Source organism: Oenanthe melanoleuca, chromosome 2, assembly GCF_029582105.1.
Source record: "Oenanthe melanoleuca isolate GR-GAL-2019-014 chromosome 2, OMel1.0, whole genome shotgun sequence".
NCBI classification, from domain to species: domain Eukaryota; kingdom Metazoa; phylum Chordata; class Aves; order Passeriformes; family Muscicapidae; genus Oenanthe; species Oenanthe melanoleuca.
This window is the reverse complement of record NC_079335.1, coordinates 99,952,575-99,976,410: the sequence shown is the minus strand read 5'-3', so window position 1 is coordinate 99,976,410 and position 23,836 is coordinate 99,952,575. Positions and strand designations below refer to the sequence as shown.

The following is a 23,836-nucleotide window of genomic DNA, read 5'->3' as shown; positions in this document are numbered from 1 at the left end:
TACATTGCAGAGACTTGACTTTTATCTTTCCCTTCACAAAGTCCAGCGCAATAAAATGGGAAGACATCAGCACAAATAAATACCAAGAGAATTATAAACCACAAGTATATGATTCATTACAATTATTATAAACAGATTTGCTTTTAAGTAGTAAAGCTCAAGAAGAAAATTGTCTCCAAATATCCAGTTAACTTCCTTGTAATTAATTTCATTAAAATCTTCATAGACAAAACATACCCTTAAACAAGGTTTAATGATCAGAATATCCTGCATGCCACCAGGAGAAAGGCTCAAGGTCTTCCCATTAAACTGCAAGGAAAGCTTACTCACAGTCTATATTTACATGCTTGTTCAGAAGGTCATTGCATTCTGTGCAAAGAAGTAAGGCTCTTCACCTAAGATTAGCCCTTTTTGAAAATACACAGTGTGCATTTATTTCTTATCTGTTACCTGATCCAGATGCCAAATAACATTTCCCACTATGTCAACCAATAACATAAAGCCTTCATTTGTATTGAATTGAAGCAATTGAACTTTTAATCAGCATCTTATCTCTACCAGCCACTGTTTTCCTGGACAAACAGGAAATTTCTTCAATGATTTCTTCCACCTCCTAGTCATTTGTCTGTTCAAATTCCCTGCACTGTTGCTACTTTTACTATGTACACTTTGATTTCAGAATTCCCTGTTCAATTGAAGAACACCACACAGCACAAGCATTTTCCTCTAGATACGCAACTTACTTTCTTGCCACAAACAAGAAAAGCAGGTTTACCCCACAGGATAATTTTGAAATAGCTAATATATAAATTTCTCTAAACTGTTTATAGAAAAATCTCTCCATCATGATACTAGGAATTTAGGGCTGATTCATAAATATCCCCTTGACAGTCTTGCCTACTTCTTCCCCAAGTGGCTTTGAGCAAGGCTGAAAATATGAAGACTGTCCAGAGAAAGGGTAATTCTTGAGAGTACTGCCTGACAAAGACATTCTATTCATCTGTACAATCACAACAGCCTTCAGAAAAATAAAAGGCCAAGATCAGAAGACAAAAGCTTTTCCGTAACCTATACATTTTACTATTTAACCAGGATTCCTTGTAAAGTAAACATAGAGACTGAGACCTTTTGTCAATAACTGACAGTAATCACCTCAGAGCTGCAACAAAAGTAATTCCAGTAATGCTCATCTTTGCCTTTTATTCTGGCTTGAGATTTGCTAGCCAAAGAGTCCAAGACAGCACTTTTGAAGTGCTCTAGTTTCATTGTTCCACATAAGTCAAACTGAAGTTTGCCCATACAGAGGCAATCTGCAAGTGTAACTCTTTGACACATTCTACATACAGCATGCTCTCTCACACTGTTTACAGTCTGTCCCCCCATCTGCTAGAGGCCAGCCACTGACAGAAAGACTGACATATTCAAAACAAAATCATATTTTTACTGCTACAATAAAGTGTATGACAGTCCATCTGAGAATCACAAGGGGAATGCTGTGAAAAGAATTCTTAGTTGCAGAAGGCAAAATAAATCCCTCAATGCTTTGTATGCTGGAAGCTATATACATATGCAAACAGCTACCAGGAAACATTTTTGGGGGCATTTGCACAATTCTGTATAGCAATTTGAATACCACAACAAGCAGAGAATTCATCAACAGAAACATCTGAACCACAGTGAAGCTGTGCTGATCCCTAAGCTTTGGGTGGCTGAACGTCAGATTTGGCCCAGCAGATAAACTACCTACAGGAGGAACAGATCAATCTCCTCTAACCTCCACATCTTCCCTACAGTGAAGGAGAAATTGAGTTTACTTGTCTAAAATAAATGTGAAGTAGAAAACTGCAAGGATGTTTGTAAAATAATTCAGTATTGTGCTATTCAAGATGAAAAATCCTTTTCAGAACTTTGTTCTCCTTCATATGTCTTCAAAACAAAAAGTAGCCGAAGACAAATTAATTTCACCACCTCTGTCATCAATATAATTTACACTGGTTTTGACAGTCTTGGCTCAGTTTCTAAAGATGGGCAACAGAGAAAAAAGAAAAAAATCTTGATCTGCCACACCCGAATAGATTTAAGGCCTTGTATAAAATCACTTCCACTGAAGGAAATGGTCCAAACACACAATCTAGCTGAAGAGCTTATTTGACACCTGGCTTCCAGTAGCATAGGAGTTCATGCAGGCACAACAACCAATTCCAGACCCTTTGGTGAGCAGATCTGAACTGCTGTGTCCAGACGAGGAAGTGAAACAGGCTCTTTCAGCAGCACTGCATACGTTTTTTGAGCAAGTATGCCAACAAAACACAAGCTTGAGCATGCCATGGTCAACTCTAATCTACCCTCTGCCCTCAAAAACTACCAAAGTACTCCATACAGATTTTTTACTCTGGAAGCAACTGGAAACCAAAGTTATATAAGAAAAATTATCAGTTTTATAATTCAACACATAAGAAAGCACTCAGACTCTACACTGATGAGTGTAAATCACTCAGTTTTGCATAAGTCTTAAAGTTTTTAAAAGAAAACAGTTCTGCTGAGGTACAAATTCACCTTTCACCAGCACAGCCAGGTCCCCAGAGTTCTTCCACTTTGCTATGAAAAATAAACATAACTGGAAGAAGTCTGCATGAGGAACAGATATCTAAAATTAAAGGAACTGAAAGGGAGCAGAATTAACACAACACAGTGGAAAATTACAGTGCACCTATGCCCACAACAACACAAGCTGAACAACTGTCCAATCACAATTGCTTTCTCATTACTTTTAGTCTCTTTATTATAGAGATCAGTTTTAGGCATACATTTGCTATTTCACAGACCTTAAGCAGTAACTAGCTTCATGCTCAGTAGCTGGCCTATAGAACTAGACTGAGATTAGTTCCACTTCTGTCAAAAATCTGTATTTTTCTAGATTACACCAAAGGCATGCAAGAACATTGTATAGAGAGTTACTGAAAACACTGATAGGAAAATTGCTAGGAAAGATTATAGAAGCTTTGTATTATTGTAGAACCACTTTTAATACAAACAACACAGTTTATTATATTTACTAAAAAACAGCTTTACATATTTTCTTCAAAATTAAAGCCATTCAAGTCCTGTTGAAATCCAGAAGACTAGGCAGGACTTCCCCAGACATAAGAGAAGTGGACATGCCTACATGACTTTAATGTTTTGTGAGTCAAACAGATGAAGGAATTTTGCATGGGTTTTTGAAATCATAAGGTTGTAAAACAACCAATTGCTTTTCAGAACAAGTGCTCTGAATATTCTCTTTAGCTTTGTGAGGTGCAGCAGCAAAACAAACACCCCAGAAACCTTCATTCTTTTCAGGGAGGTATCAGCAAGAGATTTTATGCATGTTCAGTCAATCATCCAGTAAGTGTGGGTTACCCCCACAAAGCAACTCAGAGAAAACAAACAAAACTAAGATCCTGCACCCAACCCCACACATTCACCACTTGTGCTAAAAAATGATTAAGTTTTAACTGATACATTTAAGTCTTTAGTTTTGATACAACTGCTCTGCTAAATCACTTCATTTTAGACAAACCATTTTAGTCAGGGAAGGACTGTGGCAAGAGATTGAGGATTGAGCTATTACAGCATGAACAGTGCAGCTGCTATGAAAATCCAGGCATAACTCAGCTCAAACATGTTTCTACAAGTCTGAGATCAGGGACACTTTCAGCAAAAGCCATCTGAAGACTAATAGATAACTTCTTGTTTCCCTCTCCATGGCATAAACTCAAGAGAATCACAGAGAAGCAATGAGTTACAAGGAAAACACAAAATTTGAAAGCCAAATGCATAAACGAAGTGTACAGTCTTTATGCCAGGGAGTGTAAGAACCTCCATAACTGAGGTTGATTTTAAATTTCTTTCTTTGCATTTACAGAGGTTCATTCTGAACAGAATTATTATTGGTTACTATAAAAAGCAAGTAGAACAGCAAGCAATCATTGTGGCAGAGTGCATGAAGAAACAAAACAATTGCACAAATATAAACATATTCTGCCCTTCTTTCAAACTGAAGATTCAATCTTTGTAAATACACACAAATGCATACAATTATATGTACCTTTCCACACAAGAAAAAGTGTATTATGCACTCTTCAAACATGTCAAATACATTTACTTCTACCTTCATGTTTCATGTGAGCACTAATTGGAACATGAGAAGTCCTACGAAATAGAATATTGAATATATACAGGACTAATACTAGCAGACAGAAGAGGCTGCCTTGATGCATCCGAAGTGACCTTAAAAAATTTGATACTGAAGTGAAAGGATGACTTATAGTGACAGAATCTTAAGAGAAAGTGGAACAGCATCTGAGATGTAAATAAAAAGTGCATGCCCTAACACCACAGTATCTTTCCAGCACAGAAACAGCATAATAATCTGAAAGAAAAAACAAGAACAAGAACATACCGTGCTGCCTGGTAACAACAGATTCATGTGATTAGAAAATAAAATATTTTCACAGTTTTAATATGCATCTGCTGATCTAAACTCCTACTAAAACGCAGGAATTCAACAAGGAAAAAGATTGCAATAGAAGCAACTACAAAAGACCTTGGCAAATGGATGCCAGGAAAAAGACTTCATGGTTTTGCTTGGTCAACATACACTACAGGTGCTGAATCCACACACAGGAAAAAGAAAAACTAAATATATTTACACTTTCTGTTTTATGAACAGACATTATCCTGAGTCATCTGGTATTTTTGAAGTGTAAACATACTATGCTTAGTTATTTAATGTTCAACACAGAATTGTCCTATATCACTTGCTAATATGTGAGAAAAAAAAAATCACGATTTTATAAAATGATTACAGTAACCTTTTCTGATATACAGTTACTTATATTTGATCCAATGGATATTCAGTAGACACCACTTTGTTAAAATAAATGGACAAAACTGAATTACAATAAGCAAGGACTTTTCATAAAATAATGAAATGTGACAGAACAGCCTAGCCTTTACCTATCCTTGACAAACTTCAAGCATATTTTATATATATATACATATACATACATATATATATATATATATTCAAAATATTTTCAATTATTTTGAAAATACTTACTAATGATGGCTAATAATGGAATAATATAAGAAACACATTTTTAAGATCCAATTTACTGGTATAAGACTTGAGCAAATTTTAAGTCATAATTAATTCAGCCATTTTCTTCAAATTTCCACATAAGACCTATATGATCATGCTGGCAATCTACTCAAATGTGCTTTTACAGTGTAATTTTTATGTATATAGCATTTGAAAGACTTTGAAAGGCAATCTGAACACTGCAATCTGGACATTGCAATTTATATCTTAGTTAAACAACTACATCATACCTTCTACAGTATTATAAACTCTTCTTATCAATGAAAACATTTTAAGATATGTTCATGCAGCTATAAATCTTATTTGTTATAAATTAATAGCAATTGGAATCTTTGAACTTGTTTTATTTTTCTCAAATTTTCTTTAAATATTAAACTTGGACAAAAAGGTTAATCTGTTCTGTATGGGCATAAATTAACTGCATTTTTAAAAAAATCCCTAAAAATGCTTTTCAGGTTATGTTTTGTAAATCAGGGCAGTGAAAGCATGAGTTTATGTTAAAATTTTGGCATTTCAAATAACAGTGCACACATACAAAAGAGAAGCACACCACTAATCTTTCCATTCACCAATGCCACCTGAAAATTGTTGATGTGTGCTTCAATGAAAAAGCTAAGTATTTTAGGAAAGTTGCTCAGGTCTCTGTCTAAGCCACTGTGAAAAATTACACTACTTTGATGCAGAAAAGTTTTCTGACATTTTATACTTGACCTGAAAATCTTCTAAGATACATAAAACAAAAAAAGTAACAAAACACTTTCATTGTCTCCACTGAGTTTCAATACAAATGTTGAGTAAACTCCAATTCATCCTCTCATACCATGAGGTCTGAAGAAAATAAATTGCAGGCTCACCATACAATTAGTTTGAAAAATGGACATCACTTTCTGCCAAAAGAGAAGAAAATAGCACAAGATTTATGAATATTTTATCACTGCGAAATGAAATTATGAAGAGGTGGCTATAAAGACAAGTGGCCTAGAACAACATAAATGAGTAAGAAAAATTCTAGTAAACCAAGTAATAGGTTTTCAACCATCTATTCAGAACAGAAACTGAAAACTTGCTAGACAAAAGTACAGTTCTCTCTTGGACAGACTAATTGTAGTTTCCTCCAAACAGCCTAAATGCCACCAGGAGATGTTCTGTATACATATACTACTAACACTGCCTTTTACAAGGAAGTCCTGTGGATCACAGCCTCCAAATTAATAATCACTAAATGGAGAACAGGTAAACAGTTCCTTCCCTCACACTATTAGTAGTGCTGTTATGTCTATTGTTCCTACAAATTTAGTTAATTTTATTGACTATTTCTCTTTTTGGCATAAAGTTAATGCTTGGCATGTAATTCTGAGCTAGTAATACTAGTGGCCAGATGATGTTAATTACTGTTGCAGGAATGACTAGGCTCTTCAGTACTAGAAAATACATAATATCTGAGTAAGAAACAGAAAAACATCTAGATTTCATTTTCAAGAATCACACATGTGGGGTAAAAAAACGAAAACACCAAAACAACAAAACACACAAGGACAAAATATGTCATAATCTGGTCTCACAATAAAAGGTATCTTGCAATTAAAAGCACAAATAAATCCAGAGTATGGATGAGAAACTTTGTAACCACCATTCAAAAAAAATTTTTCATTCACCTCTTCAGTATTCTCAGATCTAGAAAACTCCTGGAATAATCAACTTGTTTCTGCTCCCACTGAAATGAAGGGAAAAAAATCCCAGCTTAAGCACAGGCTCCAGCCTGTACTCAGGAGACTCAATTTAGTGTTTCACAAAAAGAGACCCTCTGAACAAAGAAAACAAAGTGCAGGTGTGACAGAGGTCTGAACTGCTTGAATTGCATAACTATTCAAATTCTTTTCCAGAGGGACTTGACCAAGGCACACCAAAATCTTCTACGTCTCAAACCAATTTTGATTGAAAAACTGATAGCATATATAGGACTGAAGGGAGGTTTGCTTGTATGCACAGTTCCCCTCATAAATTAGAGGGGTGAAATGAAATCCACTTCAGGAGCAATATCCTGATAAGATAAAAAAAAAAAAAGGAGTGGGTGAGAAAAGAGAGAAAGAGGACAAAAGAGGATGAGGAAAGACTAAATTGTCAATTGCCAAGACATTCTTGTAAGCAGAGCTGATCTTCAGACCAATTACAGCTGCAGCTGAAACTTATTCAGCTGTTCTGCCTTCCAAACTAAGCTGGTTGATGAGCAAAGCTTCCTGAAATAAAAGTCCACCAGACTACAAGACTTGCTGTACATAAAGACTGAACAAATAAGTCACAGTTACTGCTTTGAAAGGGGTGTAATCTTTTAAGCACAACTTTTGAACACACGTACTCGGTACAGGATACATCACTATCTTCATAGTAGATTAAATACTCAGCCTAACCAGTATCAAAAACTGAGTTATTGAACTATTGTATTAATTCAAGTTTATCACCAAAATCACCCCCTAAATTATTTCACTTACGAAATTAATAAAAACAGTCCTTATTTCTGAACCAACAACTCCTTGAAGCAGAAGCAAGGAGGAAATGAGTAACTAAGAGACTGCATATCCCTTTTATAGCTTCATTCTGAGCATCTTTGAAAACATCAGGAAAGGGGAAAAAGCCAGTTTTACCATTACCATTATAATCAGTACTTAGTCTTCAGCTGTCCTGCTTAACAGACCTCACAAACAAGAATATATTAAAAGGCACTCAGAAGACAAAATTCCAAGGTTCTAAGATGTCTAATTTCTATCAGACATTCAACTTTTTTCAAAAGACTTCAACTTGTTTCACTGAGTCAAAACCAATGTTGAACCTAGTGCTGCAAGAAATCACTAATTTTAAATCTTAGGAAAAGTTCTGACCCTAAGCAAATGTTATTTCATCTTTCCATCACTATTAAAGAAGTATCCTAGAAACACTCAGCAGGCTGCTCAGGGCTTCTCCTACCACACTGGAGCATGGATTCTGCAGGCACAGATTGAGAAGATTATATGTTAATACTAATGTTACATGTACAGAAAAACTTTTCTACCTCCTTAGAAAGTCCAGGGAACTACAGAATTGACTAGTTTATAGCCTTCAAGCTCCTCTTTCTTTTATAAAAGTTCTATCCTTTCAAAAAAATCAATAGAGACTAAGATTTTATATGCTGCAATTCCAAATCAGTGCCAGCAACAGCTATAGAAACTAATTCAGAATAATAACTTCGTTAAAAAAACCCAACTCTAAATACTGATACAGAAAAACAGCAAAACTACTTAATGATAGGAAATATCTTCAGTCATCATTTTTATCATATGTACAGCAAAGTGTGTAGAACCACCACCTTCTTAAACAGTGCTGAGAAATACAAGGTTACAAGAGTAAAGGCAAAAAAAAAGATGCAAAACAAAGGTCATCAAATCAATTACATGCCACGTTATAGGTAAAATAAAAAAGAATTTCCTTTCTCAAAGTCCTAAAGTCAAACACCGAAGCTATAAGACATGAGACACATTTCTCCTTCAAATTAGTTTTAAAAAATCCTTATACACTACCCAACAGAAACAAGTTACCTACAATCTTCCAAACAGTACCTCAGCACATTTCTACAAGGAGGGTAACACCCTTCCAGCGTCTTATAAAAACACTCAGAATGGGGAGATGCTGGAAAACAGCTCTCCCATGTAAGCTAGGAATTAAAGCAAAATCCATTGGAGACATTCTCACTCCAGGTGGAAAATTACACAATCAAGATGAAAGTGAAGTATTATTATAGAGAATGACAAATGAAAAATTTCCATGTAACTGGACATGATTATCAGTAAGACCTGAAGTATAATGCCAAAGACTAACAGAAAAAAGAAGAATTTATGTTTTCTTTGTATGTATTGTGGACTCAAAATTTGACCTACTAATAAAACCTCTTTAAACATGTGCTCTATTAAAGATAATAGTAATCAAACCTGAAATACAGAGATCGCCTTAATAATTATGGAAGCCCATTTTCCAGACAACAGAATATTCCCGCTATTTGCCAGCGATATTAAATAGAAAAGGCCTTCAAAACAAAACCATGCATTCTTGAAAATCATTAAGTGAAACAATTTTGGAACAATTTTGTGTCTAAAAAAGTAAAAAGCTATCTCTAATTTACCAGCAGTGAAAGTATTAACTATCATAGGCACTAGGATACGTGTAGAGTTCCATGTATCTGGATTTTGCCATACTTTGTCTGGTGTAAACCTGTTGAATTCCAGCTCTTAGGTCATCCCATATCTGGTCGAGACCAATCTGTTTAAGTCCATGCGGGTTCTGACTCCTATTCGATGACATTTTGTATTTCCTGTAAAGTCTTCCAGTGCAGCAGCCTGAGCTCTTGTTATTCCTCCATCAGAATCACAAGTCAAGTAACATTCTAAACTCAGTTGCAGCAACTCAGCAAGATATTCTTTACACACAAAAAATGATGTTTCCCAGGAAGATAACCTGCAATAGGAAAAAAAAACATATACGTTACATGACTGTCCAAATTTATCCACACTAAAGATATGAAATTTATTATTTCATTGAAATATTGTCATTTACACAGGTGAAAAATCCATCTTAAGATGTGAAATACCAAAACCAAGGAATAATTTTGCAATTCAACAATTTACTACAAAATTAGACATTCAGTACCAAGAGTTATCCAAAGACTGTAGGTACTTAGATCAGCACAGCTGACAACAAAACCCTAATGGTAATAATAAAACATAACGGTAAGAAGCTTTCCAAGCAGCAGACACTATTTACCAGCAAGTGTAAATAATTCCTTCCCATTCAACATAAAAACTCAGTACTTCTGAGCAGCACTGGGTTTTGTGGTAGCTCACTGTTTAACATCCTTACAGGTTATCAAAGATTAACCAGAAGATATTACAAATAACTTTTTCTTCAGTTATCAATAACTTTTTCAGACTTAAGATTCTATTACAGGTACCCTGAAAGGCCAAGGCATTTTGGTAGTAGTGAATTTTTCTATCTGGAAAGTATATGTTTATATTAATTTCTTCGCTAAGCAGAAAAACACCACTTCCTTCAATGTCATTTGACCAGCAAGAGAACCTACAATCAGTAACAGTGGGAAGAAAGAACTACTAACTGAAGTACAGAGAATAAGTATTGAATGAATTGTGAACAAAACAATCAGAATGTAAGAAAATGCACTACTCCCATGAGTTTTAGGTACACAAAGTTCGGGACATAGTGAAAAGATAGCTAGCAATTAATCAGTCTTATGATATTATGGAGAAGGAACACATTCACCTGGAAAGGCCCACTGAAAACATCAGGCAGAGAAGATCTATTTTCACACAAATCCATAAAAATATATTTGCAATTTTAAAATGTCTTATCCTCCACAGTAACAAAATTAAGAACATACCAGAAAATGACAATGTAAAAGATTAGCCCACAAATGTGGGAATTGTACTAAGTCAGGATCAACTTAATATTACTGGTATCTTTCCATTCATATAGAGAGCTTATAATAAAGATGGAGAAGGACTTTTTACTAGCAACTGTAGTTGCAGGAGAAGGATCAATAGTTTTAAATTAAAAGAGGGTCCAAAAAAGAGATTCAGAGTGGATATAAGGAGGAAATTCTTTACTGTGATGGTGGTGGTGAGACACTGGAACAGGCTGCTCAGAGGAGTTGCAAATGCCTGACTCTGGCAGTGTTTAAGGCCATGTTGAAAGGAGCTTTAAGCAACCTAATCTAGTGGAAAGTGTCCCTGCCCAAGACTAGGAGACTAGACTATCCCTTCCAGCCCAAACCACTCTGTCATTCTGCACCTGCTCATTGACTGGAATTCTCAAACCACAGTGAAACTTATGGCTTTCCATTTTTCTACAGATAATACAGTTTTATGATAAATCTGTCATCCAAAGCTCACATGAATCTTTCTGTAATTTCAAGAACAGTCTAGACTGAGACCAAATAAATCCTATTATTTTTTCTTGATCTCGCGAGCAATAGAAAATAAAATATATTCCTTCAGGACCTACCATTAAGTCATACTTCTAGGCTATTCTATGTTTCACTTCAGGCTTCATAGAGTTTTGAAGATTAAGTGTTCTGTTATACCCTGACCTCCACCCAAATACCTGAAGTTCTCTTCTGCCTTTTCTTCTGGACCCTAAAAAACCAGCGGAGATAGAGACATTTTTTCATTCTCTTCAGTCAATGACTATCTTAGTACAGTAACACAGAAATTACCACTTCTCATAGTCCTTTGCTTTCCCATCACCCATACACATTTAAATCTCAAACTCTATGTAAAAGTACCAAGAAGTATTTTCATTATGTGAGTCTCAGCAACAAGTACTGTCTCATTTTAATCTGACATACAACTGATTATATAGCTTGTTTTCTTTTTTACACGGGAAACAGTTACTCAGAGGATTAGAAGGAAAAGTAGGAATTCTATCAACATACATCTTAGAAAACACAGGCCTAAAATTCAACCCTGCCATTTTTGTTTCTCTAATTACAGCAAGCTACTTATTAAAAACACATGACGATCAGGCATCATAATGCTGATGTGCATTATCTAGATCATACCTTGCTTGTATTTAAACTTCTTTAATTTCTGGAAATCGAACCTGCTGCAGTACAACTGACAATAGACTTTCAGGACTGAGCAACAAAAGCCAGGAAGAACAAAGGTCTACAAGTGGCCATTCACCTCCACTGCAAGGGAAATACTCTGTGCATGTTACACACCCAACAGTCTTGGACTGTGATCCTTAGTCAGTGTCACGATAAAAGCAAGAAAATTAACTCAATGTCTACAATCCAGGAGAGCAGAAACACTTCAGTTTCTTAAGTCTAGCACACAGTTCTAAATCTGCAACCCCACAAAAACTGCAGTATGTGTAAGAATTAACCAACTGTCACTCATTATTCTGCCAAGAGCAAGCAGCCTGGGGTTAGAGTGCATTTGTGTAAAAACGTTTTGGTGTACCTAATACAAAACACTTAATTGCTGTATAAGAGCTTCTAACAAAAAGCCAACCCCTTGCTAACTAGCAGAAAGCATAACTAGCAGATGTTCAGTTTTTCCCTCTATGATGCTAGAAATATTTAACTCTCTAATTAACCCTATGAACCCTAGTGCATCTATGAATATCACATTTTTCCCAAAATCTTTTCAACTCAAGGTGTTCCTCATTCACACTTTATTAATTTTCCCCTTCCCCTAAAGTAAACGTCTGTATTTAAGTCAGGATGTAGCTATTAAAAATAACACTATGAAAAAGAATTTAACTTTGGTTTTTATTTTCTCATGCAGTCCACTATATAAAAAATACTCTGTATAAGTCATAATTCCACTGTATTTGATACTACCTCACTATCCTTTGGCTGGCTTCCAATTTGAATTTTGCAATTAAACACATAAATACAGAATGACAGTACCGTCTCACTAACTTCCTGGACTCAAACAAACTGGTTAATAAACAGAAAATAGAGCAATAGATCACTAATTCTATAAGCTACTATCAATTTTTTTCAGATTTAGTCTTGTGCAGAAAAATAAAAAGGTAATTATTAATGTATTACTTTAACAAGAATAAAATTTCAATACATAAGAATACTTTAACTACAAAAGCATATTTAGAAAAATATATATTCGTACTTAATAGATAAACTAAACTATAGTATTAAATTTATAAAAAGACCAGGGGTAACACAAAGCTTTGTTACTTGGCACAGTTGTTATTATACACAAACATTTGAAATTCTATTTCATGTGAAAAGTGCCATTATTCTGATTCACATGCACAAAAAACCTTTCCTAGGCAAACAATTCTTGAAGGTCAAATCAAGGCCACAGTTATGCTGCATCTCTTCACCCAACATCCCAATTGCAAAAAAGAGGGAGAGAATTCTTAAGCCAGATTTCTCTGTGCCCAGGCTGTACGCAACTGTCTGAATTAAAACCTCATCATTAAGTCATGACCTTAAAATCAGTGAGATCTCTCTCTTGCAAAGGGCTCTTGGCAGGACTATGCACAAGCTGGTCTTGACACGATCATTACTGTGCTTTCTCACCCAAACAGATCAGACCTGCTGATGACCTGCTTCAAGGATAAAACCAGCTGCCTGAGTTGCAACGTCCACTCTGTAGCTTTGGACCAGAGAACCAAACTTCATTATAAATATATTACAGCTTCAGGAGCAGCTATATTTGTATGATATTTCTCATACAGTTTCTCCCTGCAGTTTCCAGGCAATATATGCACAATTTGATGCAGCAGGATGATATTATTCAATGCCACCAAATCTTTCAACCCTGCACTCAAGTACTGCAATGAAAACAGTCCAAACAAAAGGTAGTAACACTTCTGCCAAAATTTTAAAACAGCCTCAAAGGACTTAAAAGAAATCTTACTCCCTCTTTTTCATTACTTGGGGAAACACATCATGACAGATAAACCTCATATGCAAAGGAACACATTACATTAGAAAACACTGGGCTTGTTTTTATTGATAATCTAATAATAAAGACTATTTTTTAGATATCCCACCTCTTTGGAAAACTATGTGCATGCCTGAAGAGGCCTTCAGGAAAATGTGTAAGTTAATCCTACTTTTATCTAAAGAACGTAATAAACCCCATCAGATTTTCAGCATCCTAAGCCATCTGCTGGAGCAAATACCTAATTTTTACATCTTAGCGCAACACAACTTTCAGCTTTACAGCTCCAAGGCCTGTGCATCACCTGTTGCCCTCCCACAACCCCTTATTTCTAAATTAGATACTTCAAAATAGCTTACTTCAGTAATTAGATAGAATTTGAACTTGTCAGCTTCTTGCACAGTAAGAGCTTACGGGTTCAGAGAAAGGCTTCCCAGCTGACCCAAGAGCCCAGACAATGCTGTTTTAAAGACGCAATAAAGAGGCACAATCTCTAGACTTGTTTTGTATCTTTTCTAATTTCAAATATGAGGAGAATATTCTTGTAATGTCTAATAGCATGAGTTTAAGTGACTGGTTTTAGTCAAACCCAAACCCACTGGGGAAGAGACGCAAATTTCACTAATAAGCTAGGGTGGAATGAATGCGACTAAAAATCAGTTCAAAAACCTTCAGCATTATGAAGTTTCCAAAGTTCACAAGTATGTGTATTGAAAGTAGGAATTTCACCTCTATACACTGCCTCAAATCCCTTTTCTAAAACTGAATGCAAGTCCTCCAGTAACAAGAGTACAGTGTTAGTTCATTTGGACAGCGGCTGCAGATTGGTATATTTCAGAAAAATTGGTGTGGTGACCATGCTCGCTGTAATGGCTACTAAAAGCAAAATATCAGCCCTCAGGGCTGAAAGAATAAAGCATAATAAAAGTTTAATATCTGCTTTAAAAGTCAAGGAAAATGACAAAATTTAGTACAGTCACTCTCTTAAAAATGCAGAATGAAATTCTTCTTGGTAAACTTTTTTCTCCACATTTTTCCAGTCCAACTCCTTTAACTTCCTTTATTCTACTCTCCTGTTTCTGTATTTCAGCAAGTCTGATCCAGAAATTCATCAGATGCTCCTGTACTCACCAAACAGCAACACTCAATAAGGTTGCTGATCAGTTTTACTCTCTCAAAGTCTCTTCATGGAGCCAAGGAGACTACTCAGGTTACCCAAAATATTCAATACTGATTGAACACTATATGATACAAGCACATAAGCATTTTTAAAAAACTGAAACAGAAGCACACCAAACACTACCTTTGGTCTAGCACAAGTTGTGTTATTGTCCTTATATTATTTTAAAAACAACTTCAAACATTTCATGCTAGTTTATGCTCTGACATAAATTTCAAAATGGCTACAGTTGAAGTCCCCCTTAGGTATTACCACATCAAAATATTTTGCAAGTTTTTGCCTTGCAATACCCATCCAAAGGTACACCTATTTTTTCAGCATTAAGCTTGATACAAAACATACCAAAAAAATAATGCAAACCCCTCTTGCAACCAAAGTAGTCTATTCAGTATTTGTATATCCTCTCTTACCAAAAATGGACAGTTTTAGAGATAGGAAGGACACTTACAATGATCCAGCCTACAAATCAGGCTCAAGATTCTTCTTGAAGTCATGCAAACACCTTTTGAAAAAGGCATGCAAATTCTAAGTACATAGCTAAGAACAATATACCTCCCTCCACTGCTGTGGAGTAAGCCTGTAAGATACAATCTACATGATTAATTAGATATAAGTGCTGGGAGCCTTACATATTTGTATACTTATATGGGTATATACTTATATAAGTATTTAAGTATAAGGCAGGGGAATTTAAAATTTGTTTGTTTTCACCTTTTACTTCTTTGCCTTTGCAATTTATAAGCTATTTCTTTGAATTGTTTTTCCAGGTTGAAAAATGCCTCTTGACTCCTAAAGGATGCAACCTCCATTCTAGAATATATTTGTCTGATGGAACAGAAAGAGACGAGAAGTATTTCTATTTTGTCCCTATAATCACTTGCACTCACAATTTAGGATTTCAAACACACCTTTCATATCCATGTACCTGCAAATTAATTTTGTATTTACTTGACTCAGCTGAGGTTAGCATCATGAGCTCTAAACTGTAACACTGCTTAGTTGAGCCATGCTCCTGCATGCAACATTATACAGCACTCACATTTCTGTCCAGAATTATTTTAGGCCACTAAATATAAAGGCCATAAGCTAGGTAGACAGTTTATGCAATTCACATGACACAATCCTTAAAGCAAGACTAGGAACAAGCACAATGTCCTTAGCACTTCACATGCTGCAAATGTGCAATTAATCAACATCCAGAGAATCTGTCTATAGCAGACATTTTCACTGTGTCCCAGCAAAATGACACAACTATTGTAAAAAATGGTTATTCTAGAAATCAGTACCAGAAGAGAAAGTCTAGATTTTTTTCTCTCTTTTCAATAAAGATATTTAAGAGACAAATTACAAAAATTACAATGTTCAGTTCCTCTGTATTATTACACAACACAGAGCTACATGGAGTGTGAAAAGCTTTAGCTCATCTCATTTTCAAGGAAGTTAAATTCAGTCCATTATGAGAAAAGGCAGAGATGTATGCATGCATTCCTCCCTTCCAGAAGTTGTCTTTGGGTGGTAAAAAATTCTGTGCAGCATTAAAAAAAAAAACGCAGAAGCAAGTATGTGTAATTTGGCAGTAATTTAAGACCAAGTTGTGCAAATTTGGTGTAGATTTTGGGTGGTTAATACTGTACTTCCCTAACAATGACTTCATTAGGGCTTCAGTGTCCTCCCCACACTCCCTCCTCTGTGTTTTACAGCTCTGATCAATGATATCTAAAGCACAGTAATTAATACACTCCTACATTACTTCATGTGCCAATGAGAAGTTGCCAGCTGAAAAAATAAAGCAAAGCCTGGACATGTTCTTCACAGCTAGAAAGACTAAAATTCATTTTTATGTTCAAATTTAAACACAATATATGGCAGTTACTTGGACTTGCAGTTATCACACTTCTCTTATGTACCTAAATTATCCATGATTGTGTTCACTAAAAGTGTTTTAACTGCTGTGGTTTATCTGTAGGCCTGAATACAAGGATTTTTCTAAAATATCAATAACTATTCCTCAGAAGAAAACCAAGAAACTTGGAGTGTGCCACTTTTCCCCTTCTCTTTGCCTATTATTTTACCAGCTCCTTAACATTCTTTCTTCATTTCTTCCTTGCAGCTTTTTCTTTGTCTTCCTCAAACAAACAATTTCAGCAGCTTTTGACAGGTATCTCCCTGCAATAAGGCCATAGCTAATACAAAAAAATCCAAATAACCCATACCAATCCCCAACATATACATGCTGCCTCATGAACAAAGGCTATATCTAGACTCGACAAGGTTAGCTGTTGTATTCTACACAAGCAAACTCTCCCTCTTGCAATTCCAGCCAAAGTAAACCCTGGTCAATATTTAGAATCCAATCAACAATAAGTTTCATGGTTGTTTTACCGCATCAACATCAATTTGGAAAACAGTGCAAGGGACTACATCCTTAAGTACTATATAGGTAAAACTTTTCAAGTTTTGCTTGGCCAGCTTCAGAGAGTTCACTTTGCTATTGATGAAGTAATCCTTATGTACAAAGTTTGTAGATTGCTCCTAAACCTAAATATCCTTTTGAATGTAAGGTCTTGAATATTCCTGTGTCAAAAACAGGAGGGAGACACTACAGTATTTATTAACTGAACCTGCATTTGAGGTGTTTCATAGCTTCTTCAAACACTGATTATGCTCAGCTTTTACACCTTGGAAAAAAGAATGCTGCAGATCTGACGAACAAAGATAGTCAAGTCAAGATATGAGTGCACTGAAGGGAAAGGAATAAAATTTTACAGAAGTGTAGTGGGTTTGTGCGACCAGCTTTTGGTAGTGGTGGGGGGGAGGCTACAAGGGAGACTTCTGTAAGAAGCTGGGTGTAGCTTCCCCCAAGGACAAGAAAGCCAATGTCAGTTGGCTCCAGGATGGATCTGCCACTGGCCAAGGCTGTGCCAACCAGAGATGGCAGTAACATCTCTGTGAGTACATATTTAAGAAGGCAAATCAATTATTACAGAGATGTAATTGCACTCAGAGAAGAGAGGAATGAGAATATGTGAGACAAACTCTGCAGACACCAAGGTCAGTGGAGGACGAGGCACCAGAGTGGAGATTCCCCTGCAGCCTGTGTGAAAACCATGGTAAAACAGCTGCGCCCCTGCAGTCCGTGGAGGACCACAGGGATGTAGAGACTCACTCGCAGACCATGGAAGTCCACAGGGGTGGAAATTTCCACCTGCAGCCCATGGAGGAGATCCATGTCAGAGCAGGTGGATGCCTGAAAGGAGGCTGTGAGCCCACGGGAATCCCACACTGGAGCAGACTTCTGGCAGGGACCTGCAAACCCATGGAGAGAGGAGCCTATGCTGGAGCAGATTTCCTGGCAAGAGTTATGACCCTGTGGGGAACCCACGCTGGAGCAGGCTGTGCCTGGAGGACTGCACCCTGTGGAAAGAGGCCCACATCAAAGCAGTCCATGAAGCACTGTAGCCTATGGGAAGGATTCATGCAAGATAAGTTTGTGGAGAACTGTTTCCCGTGGGAGGGGAGCATGTCAGAGCAGGGGAAGGACTCTTCTCCCTGAGCAGTGGTAGAAACAGCCTGTGGTGAACTCACCATACCGCAGCCCCTGTCTCCCTCTGTTGCTGGTGGGGAGGAGGTAGAACCCAAGAAGTAGGGAGAGGTGGAGGGAATGTGTTTTAAAAATTTGTTTTACTTTTCCTTAACCTGCTCTGATTTTGATTAATAATAAATTCAAGCAATTTGCCCAAGTCCAGTCTGTTTTGCCCATGATAGTAATCAATGAGAGATCTGTCCCTGTCTCAACTCAAGCCTTTCATTGTATTTTTCCTCCTCTGTCTACTTGAGGGGAGTGATGGATGGACTTTGGTGGATACCCGGCATCCAGCCAGGGTCAAGCCACCACAATAAGATAAAGACCCTTGAGTATTCCCACTTTCTCTCTGGCTTAAATCATATATATGATACAACCTGCGTAAAAAACAAACAAGAAAGCAAAAGACTAAACAAAGCCCAATAAAACCCAAATAAACATAAATAATGAAGGACAATGCACATGAAGATTCACTTCTTGAATCAGACAGGAAGATGCAGGAAAGGAAAATGAAGGAGGACAAGCCATGAAAATTGCTAGATACCCAACGTGCTAAGGTGAAGACAGAGTAATATACCTTGTTTTCTTAGAAAGACAAAAAGTTAAATACCTTGGGCTAGTTTAGAGACCTTAATGATCCTGCATGGACAACTCTTCCATACAACTGTTTTCCCAAAAGATCTTATCAGACAACAAAACTTCAACTAAATCCAGCTTAATAAGCTAAAACATCATAATCCTACAGATATCCACCAAAAAAACATTAGTGTTGTCTTACAGTTTGCTTCAGACACAGCATGACCTCCACCAGAACATCCAGGGCAGGCCTCTGAACCCTAACACAAATCTCCCAACATTATAAAGCACTCAATGCACCACAACATACACTTTCATACCGCCCTGTTAAAGACACAAACAGGAACCTTCACCTGCAATAATATTTCAACACAGAGTATTTCCATGCTCGTGGAAGGCAGCAGTTCTTACCAATAACTTTAAGACAACCATTAACATGTTGCTAACAAGTGAAAAATATTTCTGGCTGGAATCTCTTCCACAGATTAGCAAGAGCTTGCTAATTTTACTTCTTCCCTCTCAGTTCTTGTGCAAGAGCTGTATTGATCAAGGCAATCCAGTTTGCCACTTCAATTTATAAATAAAGGTGACAGTCACACTGATTGATCTTGACAACAGTCTGATATTTTCAGACATTTGAATGTACCACAAGAGCACAGCTTAAATACTGAAGAGCTTCCTCCCATATTCACCTTCACACTAAAGTTTCATTCTGAAGTGACAAATAATGGATAAATCAAGGACTGTTGCAGTTACCTACATTCATTTCCTGCATGTGACAAAATCATGACCTATGAAAGCTGCTCCCTCTTTATTTTCGTATTTTAGTTTTAAATCGTGTCTGCATTAAGTGCACAGATATACGTGCTAGTGATCTTGATTCATACTGTAGTGTAATGCTGCAAACAGCATTGGCAATGAACAGTACACCACTCATATCTTTCATTCCAGATGCCTAAATACAGTCAGCCCAAAGAAAAATTGAGAACTTTCTCATTAAAATCTAGAAAGGGATTGGTATATAATTTTTCTGGTTCAACTACAAAGTCTGAATTCTAGCATCCTTAACTTACAGCAAAGAATTTATATCTCACAAAATATCTCACAAAAAGTTACTTCTGCTTAAATTCAATATCATTTTCAGCAAATTTTTAATCAGTTTTGATCTCTAATGACTGCAGCAGGCACCCTTGGTATAGAAGTGAAACAATTTAGCTTAATTTTGTAGAAGTTACAATTGACACACATCCCTAATAGCCACATTTAAATCCTCCCTCTTGTTGATTAAGCTTGCACCATTAAGTTTTAAAGCTAAGCCTGCATTAGAATCTAACAAAATCAATGTAACTACTTAAGGATATAAGCTTTGATTTTATACAACTTCTATTAGTGATGGCATCCTAGCATAGGCACACTTTCAGAAATAATAAAACTTTTTCAAAGCTATCTCTGAAAAAAAGAGTGATAGAATAGCCTGTTTTCTTAAGAAAATGCAAACATTCTTAAAAAAGCATTTTCAACTGTACAGTGGAAAGTTTATCCTTTGGCTACCCAACAGCAAGCAGAGCATTTGCCCATGAAATTATTACCATGAAAAGCAAGATGAAGAGACTAATAGCTAAAAAACAAAGAACTAGTTCCTAAAATCCTCTTTTTCCCCTAATGCAGTCTTCCAAACATTTTAGATAAAACTTCCAAGTGACAGCCTCCACTGTCTGTGAGACTAGAGGAACTTGCAAATTTACATATAAAATTAAGTTTAAATTACAGCGCAAAACAGGGTGAACTAAGGTCACACCACCAGCCTTAGTTCTGAACTCATATTAAGATATTGTCCAGCCTGAAACACAGAGCAACAAAAAGCCAAGTTACATCAAATGAATACTAAAATTACACAGTTTCTGAGTTCAGTTATGGCTGAAATTGCCTTAGTAATAACCCAAATTTTTGTAGGTCCCTGCTTCAAATTTAAAAACTACACTTTAGTCTGCCTTGTATATCAATGAATCAAATACATCTGGATTCCAGTAGCAAAGCCACCAGTCTCCAATAAAATGGAAGAAACATGTACGTCTTCAAAAGATAAGTACATTACCAGAGCACAGTAAGAAGCTCCTTGCACTGCAGAAACTTTCTATCATGATCCTCACTATCCTACATGTAAATCCATTTCTTCTGCACAATAACACCAAGCTTGAGACATACAGCAATGTAAACTAGAACAAATCTAATGAAATACAAAGACAATGAGAATTTTATATCATCTTTAAGTACTTCTAATTTAAAGAAAAACAGAAGTCAATGCTATTGAACTGATATTCAAATCTAGTGCATAACTACAAAGATGTCAGAGAAAATATATTTCTTATTCCTTTATTGTTACTCCTGCTGTCAAGCAGTGCCTTGTATCCACTAGACAAAGTAAAGCAGGGAATATTTTGACTCCAAAATCAGAACAATCCAAAGGAATTTTGGAAGAACATCACATTGAAGTCACACTGTTTATTCAAGAACTATAAAATGGTTTAGGTTGAAAGGCACCTTTAAATATCACCCAGTAACCACTCCTCTGCCACAGACAAACATCTTGGACTAGATCAGGATGCTCAAAGTCCCATCTAACCTGGCCTTGAACACTGCCAGAAATAGGGCTCCCACAACTTCTCTGGTTAACCTGATCCAATGCCTCACCACCACCACCACAGTAAAGAATTCCTTATAACCAATCTAAGTCTACCCTCTTACCATTTAAAATTTATGTCCTTTGTCCTGTCACCATAGGCCTTTGTGAAAAGTCTCTCTCCATCTTTCTCATAATCCCTCTTTATATACCAAATGAAGGCCTCAGTAAGGTCTCCCTGGAATCTTCTCCAGGCTGAACAACCCCAGCTCTCAGCTATGGGAGTGGTGCTCCATCACTCTGATCACTTTTGTGGCCCTCCCATAGATCTGCTCCAATAGGTGCACATCTTTCTTGTGCTGGGCACCAAGAGCTGGATGAAGTGCTCCAGGAAGGGTCACCAGAGAGCAGAACAGAGGGTGAGAATCATCTGCCTATTTTTACAAGTTCAGGATACAACTGGCAAAGAAAGAGTGCCATTTTGGAGAGAAAGAGACATCAGCTCTGGCAAAAATTTACATATGACTCTATACCCATTCCCTGAAGTGCAAAATTAAATTACTATTTTCCTATTTTCACAGTAGCCTTCATTCATTTTTCTATGGCTTATAGATAAAGAAAGACTTGAAAAATACTACATTAAATAAAATCAAATGCAATCAATGTTTGATTTAGTTAAAAAAATATGAATTTGATTTTGACTAGTATCATTTATAATAAGAGATAAGGCAGCAACAGGAAGAGGTTCTCTCTTGTGACAACAGAAGTTCTGTTGGTAAAGAAAAAAACTGACAGAGAAGTACCCACTGGGACACAGATCATCTCCTAAAACAGTGCTCTTTCTAGAGCTGGGATAATGGAATGAGTGTTTAAATCTGTGGTAATATTAAAGGCTACAAGTTACAGCACTATAGCAGGGCACATCAGCACAGAGCAATTTTATTACCAAGTTGTTTAGTCATGTCTTTAACAGATCTGGACTGCAGCACTGTAGAAACATGAACAGTCAATGTACTCTTGTATTCAATGTGTTCTAGTAGTAGTTCTACTGAAAAACTATGACTCTTACAATAAAGCAGTAAGTTACTCATGTAGACAAGCTACACATCTCTCTATAATTTTCCAATCATTGTATTTTCTTACTGAACAGTCTCCTTTATCAAGCAAGGGAAACTCAGTGTCTCCATAACAAACCCAAAAAAATCATAGTTTAAAGTTTACATGCTGTATAGATTATAATTTATAACCAGACCTCTAAATGTTGGTTCCAACAACTGCTTCTTTACATGAAGATAAACTTGAAAAATACAGTTAACTGAATATTTCTATTAGAGCAAGAGCTTGATTGATCAAGAGTACTCTTACCTAAAAAACATGCTAGCACCTAAGTATTCTGTTTAAAATAAGATCATGCATTCCTAAAGCACATGCAGAACTTCCAAGACCAAGTTTTCCATACTCTTCTTTCTTCCAGGTCTGTGTAGCAGGAAGAGTGTATCAACCTGCAGGCTGTGCACACCCTCCTGATATCCCATCCAAGTGGGACATCTGCCCTGTTTTCCTTCTGATGCACAGAGACAGACCCTGTTGGACAGCATGGGAAGCATAACAGCAGAGTTGGTAACACACTGACCTCTTACTAGGAAATGCCTCACTTCATGCTCATAATACAAATATTTGATGTTGAGAGTGGTGTAAGTGCAAGTGGAATAACTTTAAAGGCTGTTTCATTTACTAGAATTTTGTGGGTCTTTTGATTAGTTAAAAAAAAATAAAATCAAACTTCCGTGGCAAGAGAGAAGATTTCAGGTATTCCAAATTCATGAAACCACTGGCATCTGGGATATGACTCATCATTAAGTTAGGCTCCACTGAAATACTACACAAAACTAGGTACTACCTAAGAAACACAACAAATGAAAAGCAGTACTCTGAGATCTTAGCATGTAAATTGTAGGATAACACTTTCTAAGCTGAGTATCTGAGAACTTTCTCTAAGGACTCAGTATTGTTTTCATAATAATACACCTAAAATCCAAGAACTTCCACCAAAACTACAAATAAGCTAAATCAAAAAAGAGGCACCTCCAAAGCAGTATCAAAATAAGGGTGTGCATTTATTTAGCTTAAATGAACTTAGGTTATTTAAATTAAAGCAATGTGATTTTCTCACGCCAAGAGTTCCAGTAACAGGCCCAAGCTTTAAGGCCAGTTTAAACCAGCGTACAAAGGAGTAAGGTGGAAGAAAAGTCAATTCGCTAAACCACCAACACCACCA

General features: G+C 36.4%; 1 protein-coding gene across 1 annotated transcript in view; it reads right to left on the bottom strand.

The window, feature by feature from the left end:
• The window catches only part of CUL1 (cullin 1), a 53,361-nt gene that overhangs the window by 27,298 nt on the left and 2,227 nt on the right, over window positions 1–23,836 (bottom strand). Inside the window, exon 2 of the mRNA XM_056483138.1 lies at window positions 9,333–9,625. Coding sequence (XP_056339113.1) covers window positions 9,333–9,472 — 140 coding nt within the window. The 5' untranslated portion in view covers window positions 9,473–9,625. The remainder of the gene's footprint in view (window positions 1–9,332; window positions 9,626–23,836) is intronic.